This window comes from Labrus mixtus, chromosome 16, assembly GCF_963584025.1.
Source record: "Labrus mixtus chromosome 16, fLabMix1.1, whole genome shotgun sequence".
In the NCBI taxonomy this organism is placed as follows: domain Eukaryota; kingdom Metazoa; phylum Chordata; class Actinopteri; order Labriformes; family Labridae; genus Labrus; species Labrus mixtus.
Window position 1 is genome coordinate 6,293,202 of NC_083627.1, and position 20,958 is coordinate 6,314,159.

General features: G+C 44.4%; 1 protein-coding gene across 2 annotated transcripts in view; it reads left to right on the forward strand.

Annotated features, from left to right (window-relative positions):
• Positions 1-20,958, forward strand: part of macf1a (microtubule actin crosslinking factor 1a) — a 238,971-nt gene that overhangs the window by 85,940 nt on the left and 132,073 nt on the right. For both annotated transcript variants that reach the window (XM_061058975.1, XM_061058976.1), the window contains exons 3-4: positions 13,563-13,624; positions 20,577-20,666. In XM_061058975.1, the coding sequence (XP_060914958.1) occupies positions 13,563-13,624; positions 20,577-20,666 (152 nt within the window). The remainder of the gene's footprint in view (positions 1-13,562; positions 13,625-20,576; positions 20,667-20,958) is intronic.

The window sequence follows — 20,958 nt, forward strand, 5'->3', positions numbered from 1 at the left end:
ACTGTTATACTATACACATTACATTTTTCTCAAGCATCAAGGAGACTATAGGTTCTTTATACTCTCTCTTATTGAGAGAAAAAGCCCCCCCCCCCCCCCCCGACTCCAGTTTGCACGCTGCAGCAGCCTCAGGTAGCCGGCGAGCAGCGAACAGGTGACCATGAGACAAAGTGTCTTTTTACAAGTCATATCCAGTAAATACTGATGATCTCAGGTCCTTTTGGCGCCTTATGAAGGAGAGAGAGAGAGAGAGAGAGAGCGAGCAGAGGAGGTGACGGCAGATGAGACACTTTCTTACTTGCAAAAATGAGTGTGCAACGTTTGGGTATGGAAGGGTATGGAAGATAATTAGACAGCGTGCAGAAGTTTGTCTGCAATTTTTTAGCAATTCAAAACAACAACAACAACAACAACAACCCCCCCCCCCCCCCCCCCGACTCCAGTTTGCACGCTGCAGCAGCCTCAGGTAGCCGGCGAGCAGCGAACAGGTGACCATGAGACAAAGTGTCTTTTTACAAGTCATATCCAGTAAATACTGATGATCTCAGGTCCTTTTGGCGCCTTATGAAGGAGAGAGAGAGAGAGAGAGAGAGCGAGCAGAGGAGGTGACGGCAGATGAGACACTTTCTTACTTGCAAAAATGAGTGTGCAACGTTTGGGTATGGAAGGGTATGGAAGATAATTAGACAGCGTGCAGAAGTTTGTCTGCAATTTTTTAGCAATTCAAAACAACAACAACAACAACAACAACCCCCCCCCCCCCCCCCCCCGACTCCAGTTTGCACGCTGCAGCAGCCTCAGGTAGCCGGCGAGCAGCGAACAGGTGACCATGAGACAAAGTGTCTTTTTAGTAAATTAAAGAAAGCACTGCAGTGTCAAATATGTCTCCATACTTGATGTTGTCAGAGTCTGAATTTACCCAACATGGAAACTCGTAAGAGGACTACTTGATTAGCCTACGATAAGCTCATTAGATTGATTCTTTCCAAAGGCTCTCTTGATCTAAATAAGCTGTTTTTCACTGAGACGGGGAGAATTTGAAATGATTTGCACGACAAATAAACATGTTTTATTTAGTTTTTCTCACATGAGGTGTGAAAGCAGTCTGGGAAGTGTAGTTATTCTCATTTATCTGAGAGGCAGGAGTGGGACACAATACATTGATATACTTTTTTTTTTTTTTTTTTTAAGATTTATTTTTGGGCTTTTTGTGCCCAATAGGATAGTGGATAGAGTCAGAAATCAGGGAAAGAAGTCATTCAAGGATACCTTTCCGATAGAAAAGGACAGCTGTCATTAAAAGTAACACATGAACACCAAGATTCCTTCAAGTGTTTGTGTCGTCGTGTCGGCATGTCGGCTTGTCCCCACCCCCCCCAACGCTGTAAACCTAGGGGAAACACTGGATATATCTTATTTGAATATATTCTCAGAATATCACACCTGGCTGGTCCTGCTAATAACACACATACTTATTACTGGTATTAAATCTGTTTCATTTCGTTATTTCTCTGTTTGTTTGTTTGTTTGTCTCTTTCCGTCTCTCTTCTCCCCGACACAGTCCCAGCAGCTCCACATGAGTCTGCTTCTGCTCGAGGTTTCTGCCTCTTAGAATCATTTTCCTTACCACTGATCGTTTGTTAAATGTTGCCAAGTGTGTTGCTCATTGTGGATGTTGGGTCTAAGTGTCCTGAGATAGCTTTTGTATTAAATCTGCACTTTACAAATAAATATTGATTGATTGATGAATTGAGCCTGGGTGGTGGAAAGCATCGGTTGAAACAGCTGGCTGCTGGACCTCCTCTTCGTTTCCTCATTATCTGGTAATAGTGGAAATAAGGAAATGACTACTTGGAAAGAAACACATCACTGCCCTCTCTGTATGACAGCATGGCGGCCTTTATTCAGTCTGTGCACAGATCGATTCAGCATGCTACGTCTCTTTATTAGGTTTTGGTGTTTCTAGGCAAAAAAAAAACCACAGAGAAGCAGCGCCCAAATAAATCGTTGTTATCGCAACCGTGACGGAAGTTTGAAGCCGAGTCTTCTCCCCTGACAGCTGAGAAATGTCATCAGATTGATTGTGGCTGTGTATTGTTTGTTCTGGACGTTGCTAGGACTGAAATGTCAGCGGCTTTCCAGACACACACACACACACACACACACACACACACGTGTAACTGTCTACAAGGTGAGAATAACTCTGTAGGACCCCCTGCCTTCCAGTCTGCAGCCTGACTCATGCTGAATCACACTGTAAAGTCTCTATAGTGTAACATGCATGCACACACACATACGGACACACACACACCTGATCACCTTGGTTTTAACTGCCCCCTCTGTGTGAAGCCTTTGAACGTGCCGTCACAGTCAGCAGACATCATTCAAAGATAGCCGTCAATAAATATCACAGCCAGGATGCATTGCTCATTCATAGCAACAGAGGTAAACAAACAAACACAAACACACACACACACACACACATACTGCCTCATATGCATACACACACCTTGCACAAACTGCTGCACACATATAAGTGCATCATGTGTGCATTTAAATACATAGAAAAGGTTGTTTGGTGTTAAGCTTATTGAAAAAAAAGAGAATTATTAAAAAGATTTTAGCATGCTTAAAAAGAGACAAACACCGACAGGAAGACGTGCATGTGGGTATCTCTCGTGTGGTTTCTTCTAGTAAGTATGAAACCACACACACACACACACACATATACATATACACACTCCCATTTCCGTCTGCTTAGTCCCGTTTCATCTATTTGCCTGTTTTCTAACGGTGCGATGAGCAACGGCTTCAGTCTGGTCGCTTGTTTCAGGGGAAAGGAATTCACTGTCAGAGTGTCAGAGAGCGAGCGAGATTGAGAGAGAGAGAGTTAGAGAAGGAGAGAGAGAGAGAGAGAGAGTGAGGGGAAATAGGGGAGGGCATCTGAATGGACAGAGGAGCTCAGAGAAGTTATTAGCTGCAGTGGTTTTTGTGCTGAAAGATGCTGGAGGAAGGACTCGGACGATCGTTTTTGTGAATGGTGTCAAAACAGGAGGAAGTGAAAGGAGAAGAAGGATTACCATGATTCTGATCATAAACAGCTAGAAAATCTCCCGTTTCTGCACGGTTATGGTCTAAGGTCTTTACCTGGAGGTCTGCAGTCATTTTTTTTTTTGATCTTTGGACTCTTGTGGCTTTTGAAGCTACCTGCGACTTTTGAGAAGTTTGGAAACGTTTCTGATCAACCAGCCGGTTCGAGATGGAGTTCCTAACGGACCACACAGTCATCATGCCCATCCTGGTGGTGACTTTTCACTTCTTAACAGCAGCTGGAGTTTGGTTTTACCGTCGCCTCTCCTGTCGTAATAGGCCCCCCACTTTTGAAGAAGGTAACTTTCACTCTTTGTGTTCAACCCGCCGCTAAAAAGGAAGAGTAAACTCAACATTTCTCGACTTGTTTCCCCTTTTTTTTTGTATTACTTCTCTCCCCTGTCACTGCTCCAGCTGTACTTTATCTCTTCTTTGTGCTTCCTGTCCAAGCTCCACCCATCGTGCTGTGTCACTTATTGTAAAAGACAGCTTCACTCATCTGTCACTGTGTGCATTTCAAACCATTACCTTTAGCATTTAGCTCGGGCTTTAAATAGGCTTTGTGATACAGCATGTACAGTGGCTCGCATGATTCCAAAGCTTCCTTAGCTTCCATGTCACCTCGTGTTTTCTATTTAAGTCGACAGGAATGTAAAGCGGCTTGAGGTGCAAACACTGTACATGTTTCTCCTGTTCCAGTGAGATTTCTGTTTTAGTGCTTTTGTTCTGCAGGACTTGATTGCTGCATCACATCTGCATGAGTCAGTGGAGCACACTTCTCCATATTTGGCTCTTTCGAGCGAGAAGCCGCGATATTTCATGGCTTATTGAATCTCATGACAACCTCCGTGTAATCCAGCCGGGACAGTGGCGTCCATGTATGTTTCGTCTTTTGTGGCGTGCAATGTTGTCTTTTTATAAAGAACATGCTCAACAAGGAACAAGGAGCTGCTGTGCTTGCCAGTAAGCTTCTCAGTCTCATTATGGCTCCAACGATTCATTACTCACAGAGAACTCTGATGTAACACCAGCTTTAAACACATTCTACCGGCTTCTTGCTAATACTTATTTCAAGTCTGATACTTGATATAAAAGCCCTTTGTGTCCAAACCAATGGAGTGGGGTGTTTACACCCTTTTTTTAAATGCTGTTGGTAAAGCACCTAAAGCTGTTGTTGTGGTTTGAATTCAGTACAAACACCAAGCTGAAGTCGTATTTGTCGTTATTGTTCGATGAGGCTTTTTTTTTTTGAATAATTCGGTCTAAACGGTTTATATGTAACATTTTAAACATTCATTTAGCCTTTCTAAAAAAAAAAAAAAAAGGAGTGAAGTCAAACTCCCTCTGGGTTTGTTGTTCTGTGGCTCAGCGGTAGAGTCGGTCGTCTCGTAGCTGAAGGTCGAGGGTTCGATCCCCAGCTCCTGCAGCCACATGTCCGATGTGTCCTTGGGCAAGACTCTAAACCCCAAGTTGCTCCCTCTGCTTCGTCATGTGTATGAATGGGATTAGTTACCTCTGATGGTCACTTTTCACAGCAGCCTCTACCGTCAGTGTGTGAATGTGTAGGTGTGACCTGCGGTGTAAAAGAGCTTTGAGTAGTCAGAAGACGAGAAAATAAATATAAAAGCTCAAGTCAGTTTACAGAAACTGGACGGTGCTTGCTCGTTTAAGTTACGCTCAGAGGTTCAATCATGTTTCATTCCTGTGAAATCCTCCCTCTCCAACCGTTAGCCCCGCCATCACATAGGGAAAGAGAGACGGCCCCACCCACTCGGGGACGCTGATGGTCGAGGCCAGTTTGCGTCTGAGAGTCCAATTCAAGGAGAACCAACAGACTTTCCAAAATGAGGATTTTATTTTTTATTTTTTATAAAATACTTTGAAGTAATAAAAACTGAATCACATCAGGGCTGCGTATCCGAATGTAGATCAGTTGTAGAGACGGCTGCACTCAGTCAGAACACTAAGGGAGGGGTGGGGCAGGAGGGGAAGCGGTGTGCTGAAGAAACAGCTTTGTTTTGGTTTGAGAGATTGGTTTTGAGAGATTGATTATTAAACCTCTAATGCAACAGTTAGCTTGCATTCATGAAGGGAGAAAGATCTTGCATGACGTAACAGGAGTGCTAATAAAAAGGAGTCTAACGAGGTACGACATAACTCATCCAAAGAAGTTACAGATGTGCCTCAGAGGTATTTAGAAATCTGATTGTGGGTTTGTTTCAGAATGAGTCAATCCATCTCGGGACTTGTTGGTCTGTGTGATTTCTGAAATTCGAGTGAGGCAGGATTTCTAATCAACCGTCAAACTTTACTTTCACGTTGACTCGCTTGTTAAACCTCGTGTCTGGGTTCTATATGAGCGGGTGAAGTGAGTGATTATGTGTGTGTGTTCATACGGCGTGCTGCTGTGATCACAACTCTTCTTCATTTTTTCATCACAGGAAACCGAGCTGGTCACAGTGGTTGGCCATCAGTAGTCGGGTATTGTTTGGGTGTGTAGCATCATATATGTACATGCTGTGGGTTCAGGGTTAACACAACATGTACATCATTGTGGTTTACACTTTCTTTGAAATTGCTCAGCTTTGTTAGTCAAGCTCTCTGAGTTCAGGGCTTTTCTCCTTAATTCAACCCTGCAGGGAGGCGGGGTCTGTGTTTAACCCCTTCTCATATGAGGAACAGGGAAGCTGCTACTGTGCAGCATGCATGGAGAAACTGGGTTCTTGTTGTATTAAGCTATATGTTGATCTAAATACAGAATAAAAAGTTACTTGCAATCAGCGTCTGAAATGAACAGCAGTGTTTCCCCTACCATTATATTAGGGGGGCGGCCCGCCCCCCCTGAAGGTCAAGTATAAAAAATATATATATATTTAATTTTGGGCTTTTTGTGCCTTTATTGTAGAGACAGGATAGTGGATAGAGTCGGAAATCAGGGAGATAAGTCATTTAAGGATACCTTTCCGATAGAAAAGGACAGCTGTCATTAAAAGTAACACGATGAACATCAAGATTCCTTCAAGTGTTTGTGTTGCCGTGTTGGCATGTCGGCTTGTCCCCACCCCTCAACGCTGTAAACCTAGGGGAAACACTGAACAGCCAACAAGTGCAGGCAGATTTTCCATTTTTTTAAGTAAATCTCAGAGAGGCTGTCAGGGTTAATATTTCTACCAAAACCTCACTCACTTAAATAAAAAAACTATGCAGGTTTATTTACCACTGTATGATGTGTCTGCAGCTTCTTTCCCCTTTTCTGTCTGCATGCTACAGCTCTGCAGGGGCAGACTGACACACACAAACTGATGCACACGTCATGCACACACAATAACACCACCCACCTTCACCCCATTCCACTGTTTACTATACTGGACATCAGCTACCTTGCTGCATTCAGTCCACTGCTAGCTTGTTTTAGCATTAGCTAGTAGGTGGTGATATTGACCAGGAGTCTGCCAACCCTTAAAACAATTCATTAATTCATTAGGCCGGTTAAAAAAAAATACTTTGGCCGGTGGATATTTCTTTAATCTCCATGCCACCTTGGCCGGTGAGTCAGAAACCTAATCTTGGACTCTGCTCAGAAACAAATGACCTGATTAGAAATGTAACTATAATCAGATCTGAGTAGATAGTGAAATAAAACCAGGTATAAACCAGGAGCTGTTTGTTGTTATGGTCACTAAACAGGATCAGTTATATCTTTATGTGCATGTAAACCACCTGAAATCATTAACTTTGTGTTTAGCTGCTGGATGGAGTTATTCTGTCTTTTTTTTTTACTTCGTGTTTGGCTGTTTAACATTTCATTTAGTTTTTTCATGCAGACACATCTCTCGCTGATTGAGTTCACATAGTGTCAGAGAGTTTGCTTCATTTAAGGATGTGTGTCTCTGCTGCGGCCACAGGAGGGCAGATTGAATGTGGCTGACTGGAGAGCTGGTTAGTGTGATTGGGACATATCCAACCAGAGAGAGGAAAACGATTACTGGAACATTTCTCCACTTTGTGAACAAATCCTCCAAAAACCGCCTAAATCTTGCACAAAAAAACCTTCTTTCCTCCAGTCAGCTGATTTGCTGATCCAGAAGAGGCTTGTTCACAAACATTTTAGCATTCAGCGTTTGTAGCTCCTACATAAAAAAAAAAAAAGGGATAACAAGCGGAAGGCAAGAAAAAGAAAGAGAGAAAAAAAAGAGTGACGGAGCCTGCTGCCAGCCGCTGAGTGTTTGGAGGAGGATAAATAAACTCTGGGAGCCGGGCTGGCTGAGAAAAGACGCAGCAAGAAAAAGAAAGTGAAAGGAGAGAAGATGGCATGATGGACTAACGGAGGAAAAGCACTCGGAATCATCCTCTCTTTTTTTTAAATTTTTAATTGAATCACAGGAGGAGAGAGCCAGAGCACCGGAAGACGAGGCAAACAGAGAGGGAGAGCGAGGGAGATTAGCAGTGATAACGACAGAGAAGGAGGGAGCGAGGGATAAACACGCTGCATGGTATTAGAGGCGTAAGCTCCGTCTGGTATTTTTAGTGTCGACGTTCCCTTATGGGCAGAAAGAGGAGAGATTCACCAGGGAGGCGCGGAGGAGAGGAAGGATCTGATATCAGGAGGGAGCGAAGGAGAAGAGGACCAAAAGAAGGAGGGATGCAAAGGAAGGATTGACACTTCTGGAGGAGGAGGAGGAGGAGGGGGAGGAGCTTGTGTTTCTCTGAGCATGTTGTGACTTTAAGAGTGTGTGTGTCACTGTTTCGTCTGCACAGGTGTGTGTGTGTGTGTGTGTGTGTGTACTGTAGCTACACCTGCGACCTCAAGAGTCAGGCCAGATGACGTAGGACTTCCTGATTACCGGCCAGGTCACATGACCTACTGAGGACTGTTGTCTGACTCGAGGCCGAAGCGAAGCATTTCACCCAATGCTCATTCTTGACCCTGTTTTTTTTTGCATGACAAAGCAGAATTTGTTGCCTCACGCTGCCTCTGCGATGACACAGCTATTTTAAGAAGCAACGATGAAGAGAGAAGGAGTGAGAGAGGGTTTTTTTTTTTTTTAATAAAATGTGATTCCAGGCTGTCAGCGGTGAGAGGAAGCAGCCCAGGACAGTGAATTCTCTCTGTGATTGGAGGATGTGTGGATGGCCTAAGATATTCTTCTTCTGCTTCTTCATGTTTTCTCTCGTCATCGCGTCTCTCTAGTCCACACACTAATGAGGTGACGGACTCTGCCGAGGCTGCTTTCAGTATATTACATTAAACTACGTCACACTCACAAGTCAGCCAGACCTCTGCTGAGTCCAAAGTCCTATTTCAGCTGCAGTCACAGTCTTTGTCTTTCTTCCTAAAACCGCTTAGGAGCGGGAGACCTTTGGGGCTGTCGGCTCTGATTTTGAAAAAGGGAGCTGTTTGTGTTTGCCTCTTAAGGAAAGTAAACATGGTGAAAGGAAGAAGGAGCTAAGGCGAGGAAATGAAGCTATCAGGGAGCTGTTGCGTCTGGCTTTTGTCAGCTTGAAGGAGAAGATGTTTGGATAGTGTTGCAGAACAAGACATACTTGTATATTTTGTAGCTCGTTTTTTGTTTCTCTGGCTTAAAAAGAGGATTCAAGAGTGGATTGCATCATCGCAAATGGATTCTTCTTGGAGTTAAAACATTTTTCAGAATTGCCTCCTAAGAACATATCTGCAGGATACATGCACACCGCCTCTTTCAGTTTAATTCCTTCAGCACCAGAAAAAAAACATCTACATCACGTGGATTAACACAACCTCCACAGTCATGAATATGCCGTAAACTAAAAGAGAGAGAATCTAAAGAGAGAATCGTCCCTCTGGATCGTGCATGTCAGCGAGGAGAGTTGCTTACCTACGCGTGGAGCGAGAGGAGCCGCAGAAAGAAACACAGAGGATGGATGAACAGAGGGAGCACCCCTGCAGCTCTGCAGAGCCGGAGTAAGCTGCAGCCTGAGCACAGACCGTCTGCTGTGGCCTGGAAACAGAGGGCGAACGAGTGAGAGAGAGAGAGAGAGAGAGGCAGAGTGCCACTGCCTGGTGAGGAAGTAGAAGTGAGTGGAGTGAGTAAGCAGAGAGGGAGGGAGGGAGGGAGGCCGTCCCTTTTGGAGTGCGGGGCGAGTAGCTGACGCTGACTTTGACACACACGTGTGAGAGCAACTGCTGCCGGGGAGAGAGGGTGTGAGGGGACGGAGGGAGAAGGCCTGCACACAGAGGAGGACATGGCAGCTGGCACGGGACAGCAGGAGAGAGCGGACGGCTGAAACGCGGAGAAATCAAACCAAGAGAAGGAGGAGACACTCCGCTGGAGAACTCTCCCGGTGGCTCGCCCGGTGGCTTTAACTTTTTGGATACGTGGCGGCAGCTTGTTGCCAGAGACTCCACCTGCTATAATTAACTGACTTCTGTCCTGGATTATGCGCTGATAGCATCTATGGAGCTCTGATTAGCAGCGGAGGGAGCTGTGGACCATGTGGCCCGACTACAGGAATGAGTGCCATCTCAACGCTCACCTGTACTCGCTCATGTGCTGTGCAGGTCAGTGTGTTCCTGTGAGTGTGTGTGTGTGTGTGTGTGTGTGTGAACATGCCCACAGTGAAGCAGTACAGTTGTTGTTGACATTCAGTCAGTGCGCAGAGTGGCTCCTGTCAGCACGTGTTGCACTGTGTTTGAACAGTTCCTGTTTGTGCACACACACACCAGTGACAACAGTTGTGCTGAATGTGGTCTCTATTAATCATTGTAGATGTCAGGGCAGTGTGTGTGTGTGTGTGTGTGTGTGTGTGTGTGTGTGTGTTTGGTTGTGTAGCGTGGAAGAGAGTGTGTACATCTTAACAATACCCTCCTATGTGGATGAATGAGCGCCTTTCCGTGGTTGTCACTACCTCAACTCTTCTCATTTCTCCAGTTTTAGATGAATGCATCTAGAAATATAACACACAGGATTAGATGAGTAACCCTTCATTACCACACCTACATGAACCTCATAAGTCTGCACAGGTGCAGTGTTCTTTAACCTGTTTGTGTGTGTGTGACCTACTAACATGTAAAAGCCTGAGAACTTCCTCTGGGGTAACTCGCTCAGCTTCCCCGGCAGGTTTGGGAAGCGAGGCGTGTTGCGGTGCTAAAAGCCATTTTGCAAGCGCATGTTGAAATATGTGTTCTTTGCCTGAAGGCTAGCCCTCTTAGTGAACTCCTCAACATGTCAGCTTGTGTGTGTGTGTGTTTGTATAAGAGTGTATAAATGTAGTGTGTGTGTGTGTGTGTGTGTGTGTGCGTTTTGAAGTGTTGAGATTGACCGTTGAGTTTTATCCAGTTTAGATATTCGACCTACTAAATCCTAAATTGAATTTCCACTTGGTGAAATCCTTCCTACTTATGGAGCCTGACAGTTGAAGGTGTCGCACTGTTTAGACGCTGTGTGTGTGTGTGTGTGTGTGTGTGTGTGTGTGTGTAAGATTGTGTGTTTACACAGGTGTGTGTGTGTGTGAGAAAAGACACACACAAAGATAAGAAGCTCTTTGAAGGAGGAAGTGATACTGTCTATCTCCTCGCATGGCTGATCTCCATGGCAACTGATAAACAGCTGTCAGGAGGGGAAGTACCTGCAGCCAGCTGGCCTCTGATTGGCTGTCAGACAAACTGGAGGGAAACACTGTTCTGTAATGAGTGCGCATGTGCTGAGATGGTAAACAAAGGTGTCATATGGAGGGTTTGATTTGACAAACGGTGTTCAGGTCAGCGTTGTGAAAGAGATGTTGATCTCATGGGGTTCAGTAAATAAAACATAGACATGAGGATAAGTTTCTCTGATATTAAATAACAGCCTGAACGTGTGCTGACATAATCCTGGAGACGTGGGAAAGATTACAGTCACACAAAAAAAACATTTTGGAAGTTATAACCAAATGTTTTCATGCATTTCTTTAGAGACCGGACAGAGCAGAGAGTCAGAAACCGGAGAGAGAGAGAGAGAGAGAGGGGAAGGAGCCACAGGTCAGATTTGAACCGGGGCCCCGCACCAAATGTTTTTTAACCCATAAATGATTCATTTTTATTTTCATTTTGTGCGTGTCTGACAGTCTGGAACAGATTTTGATTGGAAATATGTTAATTTTAGGCAAAAAGAAGTTTGAATATTTGAGTCCTTTTTTCTTTAGTTAAGATGTAACCCGATGAAAGCTGTGTATTTATTACAGGTTGTGCTTATAATAGAAATGAAAAGTCTTGTTGGGCTTCAACAACACTTATTTTGTTCAGTAAAATGCTCTCCCGTGTTTTTTGGACCATTTCAGCCGTGAGGTGTCAGAGAAAAGAGAAACATTCCTCTGTGACATCGTCAGATACCCTAACCTGTCGCACAGAAAGTCCCCGAGAATAAATCAGTCTGGTGTCACAGGATGCAGAAGAAGAGCAGCATGTTTCCACAGTGAGAAGCATGAACATTTAGAGGAAGAATATTTGCTTGAAATTGAACTCGCATGAAAAGCTGATTAAAGCAGATGTTGGTAATTAGACCTATGGACAAATGGTTGTAGCTCTTCCTTGTTTTGTAATCTGATGTTCATCATTAGGAAGAGGACGGCCGTACTACATAACACTCTCACTATGAATAAATAACAGCTGGAGTATGTTATGTTTAAATGTTATTCTTTCCAAAGCTGTCTAGGAACACGCCATGACACTTAGAGGATGTTTGATTATCCGTCCAGCAGGAAGTGAGATATTCCTCTGAATGGCGGGAAAGGGAAAACAAGAGTCTGCGTCTCCTGTTTCTCCCAGACTGACTGATAGGAGCAGAGAGAGTCTGTGAAGTGTGGAGAAAAAGAGTCAGTGGTGGTGGAGAGATAACACAGTCGTGTCCCAGCATCAGGCTCTATTCCTGGCCTGGCTGCCTCACTCCTCTGGGACGTGGAGGACGCGGGCTGGAGCTGTGCCCGACAGTCAGATAACACACTTCAGTTAGAGAATCTGAGACAAACGTCAGAGCTTCAGAGAGGGGGCGGGACACGAGACGAGGGGGGATGAAAACATGATCAAAATGCAGACCGTTTTGTTTGCACTCGGGTCAACATGCTGGGTGGAGAGAAACCAGACAAACGACTTTCTGGGTTTATTTTTTTAACCACCACAGTCTTCTCTGATGATGTCATCGTTAGAAAAACGTGGCAGCTTTTTATCGACATGACCCGGAGCTGAAGTCAATCAACCGTCACGGATGTTCTTCAGCTCGTACAAAGCTTTGTCATTTCTGAATAAAAGAAACATTTAGAAGCTGTTAAATGACTGAATCATCTGACATGTTTGATGTGAGTAAAAGGAGAGTGTTGCTTTTTTTTTTTACAGATGGAACAGATCCGATCTTATATCGGTATCGGGTCTGATATCGGTGTAATTTACATATCCGTTATCGGCCCTTGTCACCGATCGAGAAAGACCGTCGGGCATTTTAAAGATTCTCAGCTCGCACAGTCTCACTTTGGAGACGTTCAGGAAGAACTGTAAGATGTGTCCGCAAATCGTCTCCATGACGACGCTCAGAGGAGATGGAGCAGCTCCTTCTTTACGATCGACAGTTCAATTCTTGCACTCCTCTTTGTGTGTGACTCCGGCATGAAGTCCAGAAAAATGTCTTTGGAATCATTTTAATCAGCTTTGAGAAGCTTTACACTGAAAACCAACGACAACAATAACAATATTTATTATGATCAAAAGAAATATCACAATCACAATCTGGATCCTGTACGTATGAAAAAGTGGATCAGTAAATCAATACTTTTTTATAAAGTTCATGAATACAAATGTGTGTCTGTGTGTGTGTGTGTGTGTGTGTGTGTGTGTGTGTGTGTGTGTGTGTGTGTGTGTGTGTGTGTGTGTGTGTGTGTGTGTGTGTGTGTGTGTGTGTGTGTGTGTGTGTGTGTGTGTGTGTGTGTGTGTGTGTGTGTGTGTGTGTGTGTGTGTGTGTGTGTGTGTGTGTGTGTGTGTGTGTGTGTGTGTGTGTGTGTGTGTGTGTGTGTGTGTGTGTGTATCTGTGTGTTTGAGGACCGATCTGCAGCGCACAAATCAATATCATGTCTGAGTGTAAACAGCTTCATCAATAACCGTCCTCTCTCAGGGGAGTGTTTAGCGTTCTGTATTTCTGTGTGCATCATCTCACCATACATGACTCAGCGGAAACCTACACACTTAATGATGATGAAGATGATATTTAGGATGGTTTTGATGCTGATTAGAACTCTCTGCTGTCGATGTTGTTGCTCTGCCTCTGGTCACTTCCTGTCAGCACCTCTGGTCACTTCCTGTCAGCACCTGTGTGTGTATGTGTGTGTGATCAGACTTAAAATGTGCTCCTCTCTCGATCCTCGCTTGTGTTCGTCTCTTTGGATAAAAAGCGTCTGCTAAATGATGCTTGTCGAGTTGTAGAAACCATGATGTAATTAACCTCGCTCTCTCCTCTCTGTATTTCTTCCAGATGAGCGGGACAGAGTGCAGAAGAAAACCTTCACAAAATGGGTCAACAAGCATCTCATCAAGGTACGAGTCAGTGAGCACGGCTGCTCTGCAAAGCCTGGTTTTTGTCTCTTTGGGTATGCCTGTCGTCGGGCTTTATTTAAGGGTTATTTTATTGTTAAGGTTGAAGGATTGGCCCTTAATCTGATCTGGTGTCTTAACATGTAATTCTGATAAAGAAAAGTGATAAATCAAACAATTTAAAACTCGACTTCCAGCTTAGGTTTTCCTTTATTATTCCTCGATGACATGAAAGTGTGAAAGGACTCAAACATCATTCAAAAGAAACATTCTGAACAACTTCTCACATAACATGCTTTGAAAATCAAGAAAGTGAAAGTCCTCAGGTTGTGAAGGCTAGTAGTTATGTCTTAAATCAAACAAGAACACGTTCATTTCTTCAGGGAAAAGTCTCTCTAGCCTCATTCAGACTGCTGTTTCAAGCCGTGATATTTACGCCCCTGTGACGTTTCTCCTTCAATCTGAACACTGGGGGAAGTGATCCCCCTCTCTGTAACGTCTTCAGAGGTAGTTACAGAGGCGTTACAGAGGAGGGACCGTTTCAGCAGAGCCAGCTGTGTGTGTGTGTGTGTGTGTGTGTGTGTGTGTGTGCATTTCTGACTGTGTGTGTATGTGGAGCTCCCGCTGTTCCATCCCTATGCAACGCTGAAATGCAATGTGAATTCACAGACTGGGACAAAAATATTACGGTGTCACAGAATCAATATAAATGTACAGAGACGTGATGGCAGCTGATCTTATTTGTCATTTTATTTCTTGACTTATTCCTAGTCCCTACTGCTCTCATATAATACGACAGCTAATTGAGACCAATAAAAAAAAAATCAATCCTGAGAGGATCACATTTTTAACACTGCGTCTCCTCCCTCTGCCTCAGCTTTTTACCCAGACATTCATGAGCATCATTTTTGATAAAATATCCGCTACACTACGCTGCAATACAATATGATACGAGGCAAACGATACACTCTATTGTCCCCTTGGAGAAATGTGTCTTAAATGGTGATTGAGCTTCCTCTACTGTAGAATCAATAAATAAAAACAGTGACAAACAACAATCCACATGTAAACAGGGAAGCTCGTACAAATGTAAACCACACACAACATATGAAGCACATCACCCATAGTGCACAAGAACTACATTTTTTTTTTTTTAAAAGACACCATAAATAAGAGAAAAAGAGAACCCATACAGCTTCTAGAAACATTTGGGTCTACATTCAGGGACTCTTCATGCTTCATCTTCGGCCATATGGAAAAAGGACGGCGCTCTAATCATGTCAAAGCAGATAAAAAAGATCAAATGCTGAGTCTCAGAAGTAGAATCAAATATAGTCTACCTTGACGATAAAGCAGAAAAATACAAATGTAGATTTCTTGTCTCTGTTCAAACCGTTGGCTGTCTGCACACAGGGTCTCCTTTGTGGCTCACAGACAGCTGCCTGCTTTAGCCGCCTACATGTGTGCACATACATGTGTGTCACATCTGCACACATACATGTCATTCTATCTGATCCTTGAAGCTGTATAGCATGTGTCACACACACACACACACACACACACACACACATGCGCGCTGGCAGAAAGGAGTGAATGCTGGGTATTCCCGTCACATGACCCAGGGATGAAGCGTCTGTCTGACCCCATAACTCTGCAGCGCTCGGCCTGTGAGTGTAACCCCATATCAGCTGGCAGAGGCAGACCAGCTTCAGACTGTGAATGTAGGTCAGAGGTGGAGACTGAGGGCAGCGGCAGCAGCGGCAGCAGCAGACGTGAGAGGATTTTTCACTGTTGGGTGATGCTACCCTCATTAACATGTAATGGGATGTTTCTGTTGTTTCTAGAATCGAGCGTAGACCTGGAATGATTTCAGAGTTCAAAGAATTATAGATTGACCCAAAAATGATCGCCACCAGTTTTGATATCTGATGATTCATTAGGTAGCGGTGAGGTTTGCGCCCAAATGTGCAGAGGCTATCGTCCTCCGAGCGGGTGTCCCGGGTTCAAGTCCCACCTGTGACTCCCTCCCCACATGTTGTTCCCCACTCTCTTGTCCCTGTTTCTAAGGCGGTGTCCAAAACCACATACCTCACACCGCCTACTACACACTCAAAAACAAATATACTGCATACTAACCCGACCGTTGGCATGCTGTTAGCAACGTACTAAAACTCGGGTCATGTGACGTACTTCGGGTCAGAGCTCCGTTTGATGAGCTAGCCGGACCGTCGATCTGAAAATAGAATCTAACAACAAAATGCAAACTGCAGAGTCATTTGATTTGGCCACATGTCAAATGTTTTTCAGCACAGAACTGTTATGTTTAGCCGTTAGTCAGCTGGTCGGCGAGCTCCGCGATTGGACAGCGTGACAGCAGTACTGCAGTGCATTGTGGGACAGTTTAGCATGACCAGTATGCACCCGTTTCATACTTTAAATTCCTGCTGATCCAGTTCACATCCGGGTATTTCTCGCATACACAAAATTGCATACTATGATTTTGGATCATGCTACATACGGTATCATGTTGCGTATGAATAGTATGATAACTAACTAACTTCCACTCTTCTCCTCTAGAATAAGGGAACAAAAACCCCAAAATTAATCTGTCCTACACTCTTGAGTTCTTGAAGAGGGGAGGGGGAGCGGAATAGTTCAGAGATCTACATCATCTGTTGACTCTCAGCCAGGACGGTCATTTGTTCAAAGCTCCACCCAGTCAGCCGGGATTTCAAGACAAACACAGACTGAGGAATGAGAACAAAGGCAAACAAGGAGACAGATTGAAGGAAAGATGGAATAGAAAAACAAATGTTAATGAGACAAAGAGAAAGGACATTAGAGATCACTCTGCCCTCAGCTTCCTGAGCGGTGACATCATCGCTCCTTGTTTCCTATTCCTCTCTGTGTGTGTGTGTGTGTGTGTGTGTCATGCTCAGGTGTGCAGGGTATTTGCAGGTATGAGGTTGTGGGTGTGTGTGTGTGTGTGTACAGTGCAAACACAGCCCAATATAAACAGGAACCTGTGAGCTACCTGCTGGCATGCAGTGACACACGTTGACCTGGCTGCTTGTTGACACAGTGAGCATAAATCCTGAAGGTGCGGATTAGGAAGTCATGAGGAGGGAAGAGGGTTTTTTTTTTTTTTTTTTTTTTTTTTTAGGAATGAACTGTTAGCTGCTCTTTAGCTAAATGAGCTAACAAGATGAACAACCGCCTGCAGTCTGTCATTGTGATGTGTCGGTGCTCTCAAGTGGGCATGAAACACCGATCACAGCAGCAGTTTCTCGTTTCTGTTCACAGTTTCAGATACAGTCTGTGGAGTTAATGCAGATGAAAGGTGTTACATTTCTGCTCATACTCAGTCCGACCTCTGCTCTGTGTTGAGTTTGTCCGAGCAGCGCTGTCATTGGCCATGTATGTCGTCCTTCGCGTTGCCTCCATGTGACAGTCTGCTCCGCTGCCAGAGGCCTCTGACAGCTGCCGTCACTGCACATCAGGCCCAGCTGGCTGCGTGAGCATCATCCCTTCAGACACACTGAAACAACAGTCTACAGACGCAGCAGCAGCTTTTTGCCTTTGTTGTTTTTGAGTGATTTTAAACTCGGTAACATTTCCCATAACTGAACCTGAGTGAGTCATCTTATATACTATCTTTGTATTTTCACAAGATACAAACAAAAGACATCGTAACCATCAGTAATTCCCTTGAACAGAATCTTCTTTATGGATGCATCAACCAGCATTGTCATACATTAAAACAAGTAGTGTCATTCGGGGCGCCGGTGGCCTAGTGGTTAGTGCGCATGCTGTGGTCCTCCAGACAGGTGGCCCGGGTTCTGGTCCAACCTGTGGCTCCTTTTCCGGCATGTCGTTCCCCACTCTCTCTCTCTCTCGCTCTCTCCTTGATTTAGGACTCTTTCCACCGTCCTATCTTTAAATTAAGGCACACAGAAAAAAACCCAAAAATAAATCTCAAGTTCTCTTTTTAATCAAGGATAATTCGTTCACTCTGGTTTTCTTCTCACTGCTGCAGAAGGATCAGTTACTGTGAGACAATCAGAACTTTTAACCCCTTACACCTTCAACACGATCACTCAGGTCCTCTGAGCAGTCTCTCCTTGTCGTCCCTCGAGCCCAGCGGACACTCGGGGGCGACCGAGTCTTCTCAGTTGAAAGACCCTCGTCTGTGGAGTTGATTGCCTCCCCTCCTCCATGAAAGGCACAAACTCATTCAATTCATTCAAAGCACAACTCAAAACCCACCTTTTTACTGGCCTTTGAAATGAGTTCAAACAAATCCAATATTTGATTTAAAAAAAAAAGTATATCTTTGTTGTCTTAACGCCTTGTCTGTAAAGGCCGAGGCTCTTTTAAACGTGCTTTACAAATAAACTTGACTTGACTAGAAAAGGACTTTTTTTGTCTGAAATCTGGAGCTTGAATTCCAGTAAGCGGGTGTTAAAGACGTCATGGACAGAGAGGCATCGTCGCATTCCCGGACAGACGTGAAGCCGAGGCCCGCTCTGACACATCGAGACACGATTAGACAAATACCCTCAGACCCTCATTTCCAGTTAGTGGTGAATAAACCACGTCTCACCCGCCATCTAATTAACTCTTGTTCCATCAGCGGCCTGAAAAGAGGCAGCAACAGGACGGTGAGAGAGTGACACAGATGAGGAAGGAGGAAGCGGAAAATAGACGGGCAAAGAGAGAGAAGAGAGTATTTATAACAGACAAGTGGAGTTGAGTTTAAAGAAACTTTTATCTCTGAGCTCAACAGAACAGAAGAGTGACGGTTTAGAGACTCCTCCAAAAGAAGTGTAAGGATGCTTGTTTCCTTTCAATGAGTAGACTTCTTCAGTTTACTCTTGTCATTGTTGCGCCCTCTCCTGGTGAAATGTGATAGTGCAGTTTCTTGTCCCGGGGCCAGGACTGCAGCAGTACTCTGTCCGTGCAGGTGCAGAGAGTCTCTGTAATGCAGGAGGACAGGCGCCCTTGGCTGCCACATAGGATCTGCATTATAACAGCTACCTTTTTTTTTTTTTTTTGAGGGGCTTTGAGTAGCAGAAATGTTTGACCTCCCCCTCACTATTTCTGCGTCTGCGTTCCAATAAATACAAATGAAGTGCTCCTCGTGCAAGACAAAAGCTTTTCTTGTGCTGTTGCCTGGAGAGTGTGAGCCTTAGTGCAGCTATTTAAGAGCACTGGATGATGTTGTTCTTAAATCTGATGAAAGAACCTGTGACCATGAAACAACATCTTTTCAGTTGTTTTATGTAGTTGTTCTCTTGTGCATCAAACACTTTGAGAGATCACATCACACGGGCCACTCTGCACAATAAAGCGTATTAAAGGCAGGATCATAATATGTTTCTCTGTTCTTGTTATTTCACAATAAAGCAGGCAGAGAGTGAAGTTTGGAGTCAGGGTCTCAAAACGAAACAGAAATATGGTTCTCATCATGAAGTCACACATACAGTAAAGTATGCGTGATGATGTCAGCACTTCCTCTTGGTCACTGATAAACGCTCTCAAATCAGGCTCTCAAATTTGTTTCTCCAAAAGTTAACATTTCTCCAAATGTAAAAGATTAGAGGAAACACACTCCAGTCCAGCAGGTGGCAGTATGCAGCTCTAAGAAAGAACATAAAAAAGGCAGGTTTAAAAAGTAACTGAAGTAAAATACATTTCCTTATCCTGTCCAGTGAATGTGTCTTTTTTAAAAAGATGTTGATGTCACATCTCCATCCTCTCATGGACCATCAGAATAAGAGTGAAATGATCCATATGATGCTCGAACACAAAACATCTCAAAGAAATCAAAGAATGTGACATGAACTGCATACTATTATTTAAAAAGACATTATCTCTGTTGATCCATCCATCCATTATCTATACCGCTTTTCCCCGTTTGGGGTCGTGGGGGGGCTAGAGCCGAGAGGCGGCGTTACACCCTGGACTGTTCACCTGTCAATCACAGGGCCGACATATAGAGACAGACAAACAGCCACACTCACTCACGGGGAATTTAAAGTCACCAGTTAACCTAACGAGCATGACTTTGGACTGTGGGAGGAAGCCGGAGTACCCGGAGAGAACCCAAACATGCACAGAGAGAACATGCAGACTCTACAGAGAGAGAGTGGCTCCTGTCAAACGGGGATTCAAACCAGGAACCTCCTCGCTGTGCACTGCACCACCATGCAGCCCTTTAATCTGTTAGTTTAATGATCAATAGTATCAAAAAGCATCGTGGTATCATCTTCCTTCCCCGAGAGAGAGAGAGAGAGAGAGAGAGCTCTGTCTTCGTTACACAAATACGTCGGGTACCGAAAAGTGGCTAATGAACTTGTGCTTATAAAAACGTTTAAAAGTTTACAGAATTTGCCTGAAATTTTTGGTAATTCAAATCAAGAAATGTCCTCATATAGGGTGTAAAGGACTTCTATTTTTCTGCAGTGATATCGATATTGTTTGAATGTTACGAGTATCGTATCTTAGTTTATTCTTCCTGTATCATTGACTACATCTAAGTTTAGTCTTTGGTCACTTTCCTCTTTGAGTTCAGTTCTTGTAGAAATCTTCTTTTCAATCTTCTCAGCTCACTGATGAATGATTCTCCCTGCAGTCTCTTTCTCCGTCTCTGAGTGTCCCACTTTTACACTAAACACACCAAAGCTCATCAGGCTGCTGAGTCACACTGTCAGCAGCGTTTTGCCACCAGTGTCAACCAACCGCCACCCCCCACCCACCCCCCCTCAGTGTGGAGGTGACGCCATGGCAACAGAGACAGGAGGCCACAGCTGGTGCCCCGTCTCTGTTGGCCCAGCAATCAGCCTGACAGATGTCAATAGTGTTGAGTCAACAGAGGGATGATTTGAGTGTTGAATTCACCTTTTTTTTTTTTCTCTCTCTCTCTCCTTACTCCCTTTCCTGCCTCCTTTCTCAGGTGAGGAAGCACATCACAGACCTGTACGAGGACCTGCGGGATGGACACAACCTGATATCCCTGCTGGAGGTCCTCTCCGGTGTCACCCTGGTACGTTTTTTTTTTTTTTTTACTCTCCCACGCACGAGGCTGCACTGATACATGATTATTCTGTAACACCGTTGTATTTAACCATCACACACTCCTCCTCCACTCCCATCTCACTGCACCCTGTCACTCCCAGCTGCAACGCATCGTAATCCTGAGAGTCTTAGGACGGCCATCTCCTCTCACTTTCCCAGCTTGTAGGTGACTCCCATGCTCCAGGCTGACACAGCATTAGTGGCACTTTAGATCAGCGTTATGTCATGTAAACAGAGGTGCAGGAGTTTGAGCCTTGCTG